The sequence below is a fragment of the Thunnus maccoyii genome, chromosome 19 (assembly GCF_910596095.1).
Source record: "Thunnus maccoyii chromosome 19, fThuMac1.1, whole genome shotgun sequence".
Taxonomy (NCBI): Eukaryota; Metazoa; Chordata; class Actinopteri; order Scombriformes; family Scombridae; genus Thunnus; species Thunnus maccoyii.
Window position 1 is genome coordinate 26,242,838 of NC_056551.1, and position 13,279 is coordinate 26,256,116.

The 13,279-nt window shown below is 38.5% G+C and overlaps 1 protein-coding gene across 5 annotated transcripts in view; it reads left to right on the plus strand.

Moving 5' to 3' along the window:
* LOC121885620 (membrane-associated phosphatidylinositol transfer protein 2-like) overlaps positions 1-13,279 on the plus strand; it is a 62,948-nt gene that overhangs the window by 21,260 nt on the left and 28,409 nt on the right. For all 5 annotated transcript variants that reach the window (XM_042395271.1, XM_042395268.1, XM_042395269.1 and 2 more), the window contains one exon: positions 3,008-3,223. In XM_042395271.1, the coding sequence (XP_042251205.1) occupies positions 3,146-3,223 (78 nt within the window). In that variant the 5' untranslated portion in view covers positions 3,008-3,145. The remainder of the gene's footprint in view (positions 1-3,007; positions 3,224-13,279) is intronic.

A 13,279-nucleotide genomic window follows, 5' to 3' on the forward strand; every position in this document is an offset into this window, starting at 1 on the left:
GATTTGAATGTTCATTCATAGATGACACAAAGCATTGCAGTTTTAATACCTGTAGCTGTTGTTTATAATGTGCATCGTGGGAATTAGATCTTGTAGATTGAAGAATATGGAGATTAATTCATGTAGATGTGGCAGTTATATGATTTAAAGATATTATGCTTTAGGTTAGAGTCTCTTTAAGCAGAAGTAGTATTAACCGCCAGTATTTACTGTAAAAAACTTAATTTGTGCTGTTTACTCACAGAAAGCTCATTTGCATCCACTTCAACAATGGAAGAATGGCTCCCAACCATATCCAAAAGTTATTAAAAATGTACAGATATTAGCGTTGTCAGCGTCTTTCTTTTCTTTGGTTTTGCTTTTTCGAAATGTTGCTACTCAGCCATTTATTAAAAAATTGTTTTTGTCTTCTTTCCTCTAGAAAGATTAATGACTGTGTGGTTTGTACAACTAGTTCACAAGAGAATCTGAAAATTCTTCATAACAGATTCACAAATTGACTCTTCAACTACACCGTCATCTATCAATCATCAGTGAGATATAATGCCGCTAATTTATAGAATAATTATCCACTAATGTTTTAAACCAGAGGTGGATCTAAAGAAAAGAATACCTCTGACTTCTAAATATACTTTGATAAAGTAAAACACGAACCTTCAAGAAAAAAAGAGTTGCTGTTTCACACACCAGATGCCATATAGAATAGTTAATGAGTGGATATTTTGGGACTAATTAAATCGATCTCTAGATGAGTTTAATCAGGATCTTATTTTCTGTAGGAAACCCTGCTATTCCATTACTTTCCTCATTTGGTTGAAACTATCTTTAACATCTTAGATCTTATAGAACAGGTTAAATAACCACATCTCTATAATTAAGTTTTTTCTTCTTATGTCTTACATAATCTACATCTTTTATATTGTGAATGTTATTTTAAATTATAAAGGTAGAATAAACTCTTCTTGGGCTTTTTTTCCCCTGCAGACTAAATTCTTTGATACTCAGATGTCTTTTCTTTTTTACAATCACGCAATTACAATGAAAATAAATTGCAAAATAATTGTAACTGATAAAATTAAAGCTATCATATAGTCATATTTATAATTATGGGAGTCAAACACGGTTGTAAAAATTGTAAAAGTTATAAATTGGTAGATATTATACTCACTCACCATCAGTGGTTGAAAGTGACTTTTTAAAGTACATTTACTTGAGTACTGTATTTTAGTACTTTCACTTTCATTGAGTATTTCCATCTTCTGCTGCTTTATACTTCTACTACATTTTAGCTGGTACATTTACATTTAATACTTGAAGTACATTTTGCTGATAATACTAATGCACTTTACTTAAGTAGGATTTTCATTGCAGGACTTTTACTTGTAATGGATTATTAATGGAGTATTTTTACAGTGTAGTATTGGTACTTTTACTTAAGTTAAGGATCTGAGTCTGTCTTCCACTGCTGGTCACCATCTTTATAAATACACCTTGCTTGAAAATGATATCGTACAGTTGAAATTGAAATGTACACACGTAATAAACACTGAAAATGTTAAAAAGCTAATGAAGCTTCATGTTGTCATCAGTCATACTGTACATCCTGACCTCTACGCTTCATCTGCTACAGCAGCTTGACCAAACATACATAGCCTAATCATGCACAGATGGTCAGACTGTTGTACACAAACTGTAACACTACACACACACACACACACACACACACAGAGTCATGTTTCCATCACTTCAGAGGACATTAAATTGCCTAACCCTAACCTTAACATAACCCTAAACTTTCCTTAACTATAAACCAAGTCTTCACCCTAAAATTAACAATTTACATTAAGAAGACTTGCTTTTTGTCCCCACAATATGACTGTGTAAACAGATTTATGTCCCCACAACATGACTGTGTAAACAGATTTATGTCCCTACAACATGAGGAAGACCTGGTACACATACACACACACACACACACACACACACACACACGCCTTAAAACCTACAAACCAAGTCTTAAACTTAAAAACAGCTCTTCGTAGGTCTGTCCCAAAGTGAGGACAGGCCAAAATGTTGTTACTTTCCAAAAATGTCCTTCCAAGGTTTAAATCTCATTATGGTCCTCACATGGATAGATGTATGAAAATACACACACACACACACACACACACACACACACACACACACACACACACACACACACCTTAAAACCTACAAACCAAGTCTTAAACTTCAAACAGCTCTTCGAAGGTGTGTCCCAAAGTGAGGACCGGCCAAAATATCCTCACTTTCCAAAAATGTCCTGCCAAGGTCTAAATCTCATTATGGTCCTCACATGGATAGACATACGAGAATACACACACACACACACACACACACACCACTTTTCATTTGACATCTCAGCTCCTCCTCTTTTCTCTCTCGAGTTAAGACGATCTCAGAAAAAAACAGCCCTTCTTAATCTGTCTAAGATTAAGTAGCCATTGTCATGTGACTCTCTCCACAACTCGTCCCTGTCACCTCGTTAGTATGTGACTGGTCGCTCTCGTTTAGCCGGCGGCAGGTGGACGTTCATCACACTTGAAAGGAGGATGGAAGTGTTGGTTTTTTAAGGAGAGGAGCGAGTCTTTACACTTAATGCTGTTTTCTTTATGGACGCAGAGGGAGATCAAAGAAACACGCGGAAGACAAGAGCTTTGCTGGATTTAAAAGGCTACATTGACCACAACTTGGCTAAATCTTCAATGTGTTGACAGAGTCGGGATTTAGGTTGCTGGGGGATTTCAGGGATGTTGCTAGGTCAGTGGATTACCTTGTAATAGATCTGTAGGAGGTGCTCGAGGACACACACAGGATGTGTTGGCTTGTGTATGGTGGGGGGTTTAATCCTGGACACAAACATGCTAAGTCCTCCTGTTGTTTTGTAAGTAACGCTGGAAGCTAAAAATCTACATTTTCTTATATACTTTTTCCCACTAAAAGTCTGTTTTCTCTCTCCTCTTCTCAGGTGTGAATAACGATGACTCCCATCCTCGCTGTTTGAACATGCTGCTTGGGTAGCAAAAAGCCCACCGAGAGGAGCGTCTACACACACTGGACACACACACACACACACACACAGCGTCAGCCCAATTCAAGCACAACCATGTTGATCAAGGAGTATCGCATCCCCATGCCGATGAGCGTGGAGGAGTACCGCATCGCTCAGCTCTACATGATCCAGGTGAGTGATTCTCTTCACACAGCAGATTAAAATATTTAAAAGGCTTTTAATACAATCTCAAATTAAAAGATTTGATGAGAGCAGCCAGTGTTAGTCTGGTTGTGTTAATGAAGCACGAGGAAGCTGCAGTTGTAGAGGTCAGGAGTTTAAGGCCGGCGAGGGGTCAGGAGTTTAAAGTGTCATCGTGTCATAGCGCACCGTACCAGAACAGGAGCAATGAGGAACATGGTTAAAGGGTCACAGGAGCAGTGTTTTTCTGCAGACCAGATGGTGCTCCATATGCCTGTGGATAGTGTTTCATTTAATAATTTTGTGCAAACACACACACACACACACACACAACATCCTTTAAAAAAAAAGCTCTCCCTATGAGTAAGAGGTGGTTTTATTTAGCAAATGAATGTAGGATGTTTTAGTGTTTATAAGCCATGAATTAGGGAACAATTATAATGTTTTTAAGTTTGTAAGTACTGAATATTGTTAACCTTCTCTGACCAAAAACATGCAGCTCAGGTTAATTGGTGATTCTAAATTGCCTGTAGATGTGAATGGTTGTCTGTCTTTGACTGACGACCTGTCCAGGTGTACCTCACCTCTCGCCCAATGTTAGCTGAGATAGGCCCTCGCGACCCTCTAGAGGATAAGCGGTAAAGAAAATGAATGAATGAATGAATATGTGATTAGTTGGATTCAGTTCATTCTTAGTGTGTCTGTCTCTGATGCTGATTCAGGCCATAAGAGTCCAAATCTCAACATATTATCTTAAATGACTCTAGTGGACACACGTGTTTAGTCAGGTCAGAGGTCAGTAGGGAAGCTGTACTTGATTTTTTTTTGGGGGGGATAATCAAGTTGTGAAACATTTGATTCAGTTTTTTACTATATTCCGTCTCATCTTTGAAACACAAGTATATAAAGTTGAGCTGTTTTTTTAATCCGAGCAGAGAAAAACCATCAGAACACTTTTTTCCTTAAAGGAAGAGTTTTGTGAAATACACTCATTCACTCTTTTTTATAGTGTTAGATGAGAAAAATCATATTTGTCAGTTAAAGCGGCTGTAATCAATATTTTTATATTAACAATGAATCGCATGGCTACTCGTATGTGAAAGTGGTGGCTTGTAGTGATTAATCTACAGAGAATTATCACACCGACCCTGCAGCTCTCATCAGCTGTATAACGAGTTTCAGCTCGTTGTTTATCTGTCTGGCTGCAACTTTACTGTTCTGGTTCACTCTCAGCGCTCTCAAAGCGTCATTTTCAGCCGCGGCAGGCAGCTGTTTTCAGAGAAAAACCTCTAAAAAGCCACTGTACATTACCTACTCAGCACCAAACTGACACAGTTAGCTGTAGACTAGCTGGTGAACATAGTGGAACATGTAGCAGCTACAGAGCCAGATATTTCCCTCAGGAGCAAAAACAAAGCTAAAAGGAGCCATTTCAACTTTAAAAGTGATAATACAGTATTTCCACTGCCAATAAAATCAGTCAATGCAGGTTTAAATATGAAGCTACAGCCGGGAGACTGTTAGCTTATCTTAGCATAAAGACTGGAAGCAGAACTGCTAGCCTGACTCAGTCCAAAGGTTAGAGCTAAAGCTCAATAATTAACATATTATATCTTAATCGGCCAAGAAATATTCCAGGACATAATCCCTCGTAAAAACCACAACTTTTTACACTTTTTACACTTCAGTTTTTAGTATGTGTCAGTGAGCTTTAGAGGTGCTAGTGGAGGGATTTTATTACCTTTGGACAGAGCCAGGCTGGCTGTTTCACCCTGCTTCCAGTCTTTATGCTAAGCTAAGCTCTCCTGGTGGTTTCTGTCCATTTACAATAACTTAGGCTACTTAAGAAATGAAGCCAACAGCTTGTGAAACATTTTAATAATGGATTTAACTATATGCAAATGCCTACACCTGCAGTGTGTGGTGTTCTTACAGCTTTCAGATACACAGTAGACTTAATAAATCAAGTTCTGATATGAGAGATGTATCAATATTACATTTAACTATCAGCAAGAAAGTGAATAAGCTGAATGTCAAAATGTTCCTTCAAGAAAAATGGAAGGTGAGAAAGACGACAACCAGACTTTTCTCTCTGCCTTTGTCTCAAACTATTAAATAATTGTTTGAAATATAAGCTGTTTCTGTGACTGGTTTTAAAATGAGAGCAAAGATTAAAAAAAGGGAATATTTAGGGAATTTGCAAAGAACCAGAAACTAAAATGCAGCCTATGGTGAAATTAAGGAAAGCATAGATGGCGTGCAAGTGTAATTTATTGGTTTCTGGTGTCTATGTTGGCCTTTGGTGGTTGTTTCTGTATCTGCAGTCTGCGTTTAGATGCAGGAGAAATCAGTCTGAAAAGGAAAGAAATGAACTAAACTAAAGCAGCCACGTTAGACGGGTGTAAACGACGTGCACATGTGCGCAAACGAAACAGGAAGGTTAAACTGAATTCTTCCACGAAAACCTCAGTTTCAGTCTCAGCTTTGATGATGTACAGTATTTTACATACGCCACACATCCACCGCCGGACCCCTCCTCCTGTTCAGCGTCACAGTTGAGTGCCGGTTGCCACGGTAACCGGTGACATCAGCCGCAGCATGGCAATCGCTGCCATCATTTGTTTGTGGTATGGGCGAGAGAGAGAGAGAGAAAGAGAGAGAGAGATGTTGAAAGGGAGGGGCAGAAAGAGAGAGAGAGAGAGAGACGTGGAGGGAAGGGAGGGAGGACAGACGTGATGGTGCAGTCGGCATCACCATGACAACATTATGTCTAGCTCTTAACGCCGGATGCAGTTTAGGACATATGCATCACTCATGTACCGGGGTTGGACACAATAACGTGAACATCATTTGTTAGAATGTGTTTAGTTGTTTGAACTCGTTTATCTCTCCGTTGAGGGAAATAAAAGAGCTTTTTCCACCAGTTGAAAGACAGTAATTATTAACAAAGGAAACTGAAAATGGTTCGAACTTGATTTTCTCCTGAGATAACGACCACAAAGATGATAAATTTGACACCAGAATTAGCCGCAATGATTTTTAAAAGGAATAATTGAATTGGAGACATATTGATAACAGATAATAATATCAACAGATCCCACAAAAAGATCAAAACAATTAATTGATCTACTAACAAGTATTGTGTGTGTATCCAAAGCCTGATATATCTTATTCCTCTGTTCCGTAGACCTCCATTGTTGTCCAAAAACTATTAAAAACACATCAGTGAGCCACATGGTTACGCTGGATGACATGTTCCTTCATCACCATGAACACACACACTGTAGTTTATCTTGAATCAATCCCACACACACACCGTCCTGCTGCCAGAAATACTCACTAGAGCACCAAATGTGTGTCAATCCACTGCTGAAAATAGTCCCCAACAAATGCAGTATTTCCTCCTGTTTGAGAAACGTTTGCTAAAAACTACAGTGCTTAAACTATATATTTGTGATCTGTCTTTAAAGATTTACTGTACATTTCAGTTCTGTTGACAATAACAACAAAATTTAATCTCTCCAGCGTAATTCTTTTAATCATATTCCCTTTGAAGGGCTGCCAAGCTGCAGTATTCGACCAATTGAACTAAATGCACAGGGGATATAAAACAGAACCAAAAATGTAATGAAACGTTTTGAACTCTCAGACTTCCTGAATTCTTGTCTCTTTGCAAAAGTATTCAAGATTTATTACCCATCATACAGCCTCAAAGACGGCCATCGAGTTAAATCAACACCTCAGTCTCAACAAAAATGTTACATCTTAAGCTTTACAAAGGAAGCATTTATTAATTTATATTACACAGATTGTACATGTGTCCCTGTTATTGTGTTTCACATCTCCTAAAACTGGTTGTCTTTTGTTCTTATTTGCTGATCATATCAGAGGTCCAAACATCAAACCGACCAAAATACATGAAAACAAGACTAAGAGTCTACAGCCCTGTGAGCAGCTCTGCAAGGCTCTGCTATTTAGACAATACTAACATGCTTTGCAATATTTTTTTAGCAGGTATAGTGTTTGCTATCTTAGTTTAGCATGTTAGCATGCTAGTATTTGCTAATTAACACCAAACTCAAGGTACAGTTGATGGGAATGTGATTAGTTTTGCAGGTATTTGGTCATAAACTAAACATAGTAGACAAATAAAATTCTCAACCTGATGATCACACTACAGGAAAAGTTAAGAGAAAATGAATGAATGTCTGAACAAATTCCATGGCGGTCTATCCAGAGGTTCTTGAGACATTTCACTGAAACCTCTTGATGGTGTTAAAGGAAAAGTCAGAAGATCACCAGAGTCAGTAGGACTCGTCCTCTGGAGACAATTAATGTTTGTGCCAAATTTTCTGCCAAACTGTCCAAAAGTTGTCGAGATTTCAGTCTGGACTGAAATGGACCAACAGATCGGCATCGCCATCCATCGAGCCAAAAATGACCAAAATTTTGCCAATATTTTTGTCCTCTACACATTTAATACAAACAAGTATTCACTCAGTCTTGTATAAACTGTAAATAAATTGTTTGTTGTAATTTCTCCACTTTTTGTTGCCTCAGTATGAGTTGCCTTTTTGTTCTATTCACTCATTGATCTGACAGTTTGAAACATGACTGTTGTCTGTTGCCAGTTTCAAACTGAAAGCAAGCACAGACGTTGACAAATGGCAGAGCGACTAACGAAGCGTGTTGTATGAAATCTGAGCAGCCGGCGATCACGGTTGATGCATGAGGTTTCCGGTGTTGCTCTAGTAGGACTGTAGGCCTGAGGAGGTGAGTCCTGTAGCCCTGGTTTATACTAACCTTGTGGTGTCACATAAATTATTCAGGGACAGCTCAGACCGGCAGAAACGAGACCCTCGGCGAAGCTGGGCCCATTATAATTCCACAGACGTGGTCCACAGAGTCCCAAGCTGGTAGCACTTCTCAAACTGGGCATCTGTTTTCTTTCACTTCTCCTCTTTCTTTCCCTGTCAGCTATTCAAACCCTCCTCTTCAAAGGATGAAGCTCTTTAAAGCTTTTCTCTACACTTTTCTTTATTCAGATTTTCTTTTTTCTTTGTACCAAACTGGAGAAGTGCTTATCCAACTCAGTCCAACACTTTGGTCCAGACTGAAATATCTCAACAACTATTTGATGGATTTCTATGAAATCTGGTACAGACATCCATGTTCCCCAGAGGATGAATCCTACTGGTTTTGCTGACTGACTTTTCCTCCAGCGCCATCATGATGTCGACATTTATGGTTATGACACTCAATGTTACTTAACACAGAAACAAAGAACTTTCTCAGATAATGTAATGATCCTGTAGGTTTAAGTTAATACAAGCTGCAGAAGAGCTTTGCTGTTTGTGTTTTTGTGCATACCCTAAAATCTTTTGGACTGACATGATGAACTTCCTTCAAAGAAGAAGCACAGCTGTTGATTTAAAGGAAACTGTTGTGCTGTTTGGAGTAAGAGAGGAATATTTTAAAGACTGTGATGTCTCTTGATATTTGGGAAGTATTATATTCAGACCAGCAAATTCTAAATAAAACAAAAACCAAACTTCAGTCTGTTCAAAACCATTTTTAGTATATATTTAGACGCCCTGAAACTTAGAACTGTAAGGCCATAAGAACCAAATCTATATGTCAAAAACTGTCTCTCATATGAGCTAAACTGTCGATTTTATTCAGTTTTTTGTGTGATATCTGAATCAGAGCTTTGATCCTGTTTTGTGTCACACTTTTGTGTTACAATGTGAAAAAAAAGCTGTAGAAGAACTTAAACCATGAGTCATGTAAAACATCATCTATAGGAAAAATGAAATAGGCTTTTTATTTCCGGAACCAAGGGCATCTGAAATATCTCCTCACACTTAGCAGCTCTATTATAATAACACGTTAGCATGCTAACACGCTAAACTAAGATACTGAGCGTTATATTTGCTTAATATTTGTAAGAGAAAAATGAAAAAATTATCTGATTCCAGCTTCTCAAATGTGAATATTTTCTGTAACTGTAACAATTTCTGTAAATCGATAATGAGAATAATCATTAGTTGCAGCCCTAATTGTGAGCATATTAGCATGCTGACGTTAGCATTTAGCCTCAAACACCTGAATACAGCCTCACAGAGCTCCTAGCATGTCTGTAGACATGTGTGTGTGTGTATTTGTGTGTGTGTATGTGTCTGTGTGTGTGTATTTGTGTGTGTGTATGTGTGTGTGTGTGTGTGTGTGTGTGTGTCTGTGTGTCTGTGTGTGTGTGTGTGTCTGTTTTTGATGACACCCAAACACCAGGACACCTCAGCAGCAGACGCAGCATCCTTGGTTTAGAAAAGCTCCCACTTTTCTTGCACATGACAGTTTTTTTTTTTTTTGAGTGAGGCGGTGCACTGAGAGCAGCGAAGGGGGGAATTGAAGGTTATATCACGATGAAGTGGATGTACTAACTTTGCTGACTGCAGGACGGCCCGCTGACAGCCTGATCAGTTCTATCTTTAGCCTTCAGTCATCACTCTCGGTTGTCTTTGGCAGTTTTAGGCTGTTGTGCAAGAGAATAACTTTTAACTTTTGAGTATCGGACTCAGGATTTCGGCTCAACGTCTCTCAGACTTACCTCTATTGTTTTTATAGAGATCCATAAACCTCCTGTGCCTGTGGTAATGATGTATAAGAGATACTTGTGCTTTTTGCTCTGGGCTCTAAGATGTGTGTCATTAATACAGATCCCTCGTGCTCGCTCTCCTGCGCTGCAGCAGAGCGGACGCAGACACGAGGAGGGTAATTTAAGGCCCTTAGCTCCTCACCCAAATTACATTACCTGCTAGATTACAGCAATTTTCCAGCTGTTTGCCTCCTCTGACCTTCATTACTAATATCACCTCCCTAAAGTCTTCAGGAGAGAGCTCCGTGTTCAATCTGAGCTCTCATTCTTGACCCCGAGCACCCCACTCCTGCTGTTAATAATGATGACGATGATTCGTATTCACATAGTGCCGTTCTCAGACCTGCAGCACATTACAATGGAGGGAATGACAAAGGTTTTCCATCATCTGTTTGAAACCAGAATACAGTATCTACAGTATGGTCAGCTGATTCAGCAGTAACAGTAAACCTCATTAGCCTATGCAAACAAAGATTTAAGATTTAACTAATTAATTAAAACTGCAGTCCATTCGGTAATTTATATTTTCAGCACTAGTCTGCATCAAAAATGTTTAACACTGACGTGATTTTGGGCCAACTTGGGACTGAAATGTTCAATAAACACATGTTTTCCCTGTGAATCATCACTGTATATATCTGTAGCAACTTCCCAGGGGGCCCAGATCCTCAGGGACCCTGATCCAGATTCACTCTGTCGTAAATAATTTGTGGAAATTTGATTAATTGCTACATTTATCTGGAAATACACGCCACTTAAGCACATAATAATCTGAAAAAACACGGGCGAGTCTTGTGTTTTTACTTGATCCTGAGGCCCAGTCGTGTGTTAAAATACTATTTTAAAACCTTTATTGTTTCAGTTGATCTTATGATGACATATTTCTAGAGTCTACAGACACGCTGGAAGCTCTGTTAGCCTGTACTTAGGCTAAATGCTAACATCAACATGCTAACATCCTCACAATGACAATGCTAACATGTTGATGTTTAGCAGGTATAATGTTTTACGATGTTCACCATCTAACATTCAATAATTAAAACAAAGTATAAAAGTATAAAGTGTATCAAAACACCAAGTCATCAAGTTATTACAAATCATCCGGAGGAGAACACGAATGTCTGAACCAAATTTTGCAGCAATCCATTCAGTAACTGTCGAGACATTTCACTAAAAATCTAAAATGTCAACCTCATGGTGGCGCTAAATGAAAAGTGAGGAGTTCACTGAAGTCATTAGAAAACATTTTCAGGGAACCGTGGATGCATGTTCCAAAATTTTGTGCCAATCAATCTAGTAAATTTTGATATATTTCACTGGATAAACGTACATTATGACCTGCTGGTGGCGCCACAGGGGGCCTTTAAAATGTGCAAATTTCATGGCAATATGTCCAGTAAATGTTGAGATTATTCAGTTTTAGACCATAGTGGTGGACCGACCAACCAACGAACTCAAAAACAGAAAACTTGGGGCATTTTTCCAGATTAGTAGCAGTGGTTGATCTCTGGGCAAAATATTACGAAGCTGCCATGTTTAGTCTACAACACAACGAGATACGTACACAGTGCACAGAGAGTTGGATAAATCGAATGGGTCAATAGAGGCTCAGTTTTACCCCAAAGATTAATCTGGTTGTAATCAGTATGTAAGGCAACAGATATCAAACAGATCTGGACAAACACTAATCAAACCTTCACTGCATTTAACCTTTTAATTAAGATGTAAACAAGCACATGAGTTGCATCAGACGCACATGAGACGGATGACTGAAAGATGCGTTTCAAACATGTCTGATATAGACTGATACTTATCATCAATCAATTGACTAATATTTTAGTTTATAATATCTCAAAAAATAGTCAGAAATGCCCGTCACAAGTTCCCAGAGCCCAAGACGACATTTACAGTGTTAAAATATGAGAAAAGCAGAACTGCAGCTATTAGTCGATTAATCAATTAGTTGATCGAAAGAAAATTATTTTGCAACTATTTTGATAATTGAATTATCATTAAAGTAATTTTTTTACTTTTGCTGCTTTTCTTCGTCTTACATTACAGTTAATTGAATTTTTATTTATAGTTATTTTGGGGGTTTTGGGCTGCATGTCGGACAAAATAAGACATTTGAAGATGTTGCCTTGTCCTCTAGGATGTTGTGATAGACGTTTTTCACTGTATTCTAGTGTTTTAAATACCAAACATTCATCAATTAATCAAGAAAATAACCTGAGAATTAATTGATTATAAAATAATCTTTAGTTACAACCCTAAAAAGCACATTACTCACATTTTACAACATGAAAACAGACTGTTTGACATTTTTGCTTAATAAATTAATAAACTGTCAAATTGTGTGTCGACAGGTTAATCACGTCATTAACTAATCATTTCAGGTAGATGATTGGGCTCCTATGAGATCTTGCGGGGGTTAAATATATTTTACCGAGCGTATAAACACTCCATGTGCTTCTGCTGCCGAGTGATGCGACCCAGACAGTTACAGTCTAAATGGAGAGCCTCTTAAGGAGAAGAAGTGTGTTTATAAACTGATGCTGTAATCCCACACTCCCTCTGTGGAGCAACAGGCTTAATACACAGATCAGTCTTGCAAGAATCTGTGTGGTTGAACCATCTGCTGCCTTTTATAGGAGGATAATACACGCTGAGGCTGAAAGGGAAACCATTGATTGTTACTTCCTCTCTATAATATAAAAAGAGGAGTGAAGAAGAACAGATGCAGAGTATAAACACGAGGTCTGTGACTAAAAGAAGTGAAAGAAGAGCAGTTTCTTTTGTCTATGAGGCAGCTTTTTTCTTTTCAGTTCATCACTTTGCCTCTGCTGTTGCATCATCCCTCCATTTCTGCGACAGAAGTGGATGTAACAAGGTTAGAGAGCACTCGAATGAGAGACGTGAGTGCTGTGTAAGGATAGCAGGGGTTAAATTGGATGTTAAAGGAAAAAGGGAGGGGGGCGGGGGGGTGGAGGATGGGAGGATGTGAGGATGTGAGTCAGGGGACCAGAGCTAAGGAAGAGGTTTTTCCTCGCTGTAATCATTCCTCCTGGTCATACTGGCTATTAAAAGATCCCCTTCAAATGAGATTTCAGTCTAAGTGATGGGCGCCAAAATCCACACAGTCATTCTGTGCAAAAATTCATTTAAAAGCTGAACTGAAGCTTATAAGAGGCTTCAGCAGTCTGAGTTAGTCACATCAAGTGGATATCTGACACATTTACAGTCTTTTTTAGCATCTAATTCCCTCTTTGTGTTTCCTCAGACGGTGTTTCCCTGTTGAGCTGCAGGTGGAAGCTTCATATTAGCTTCAGATACACTTTTAAATACATTTTTTGCACAGAAGGAGGACTGTGGATTTTGGCCTTCATCACTTA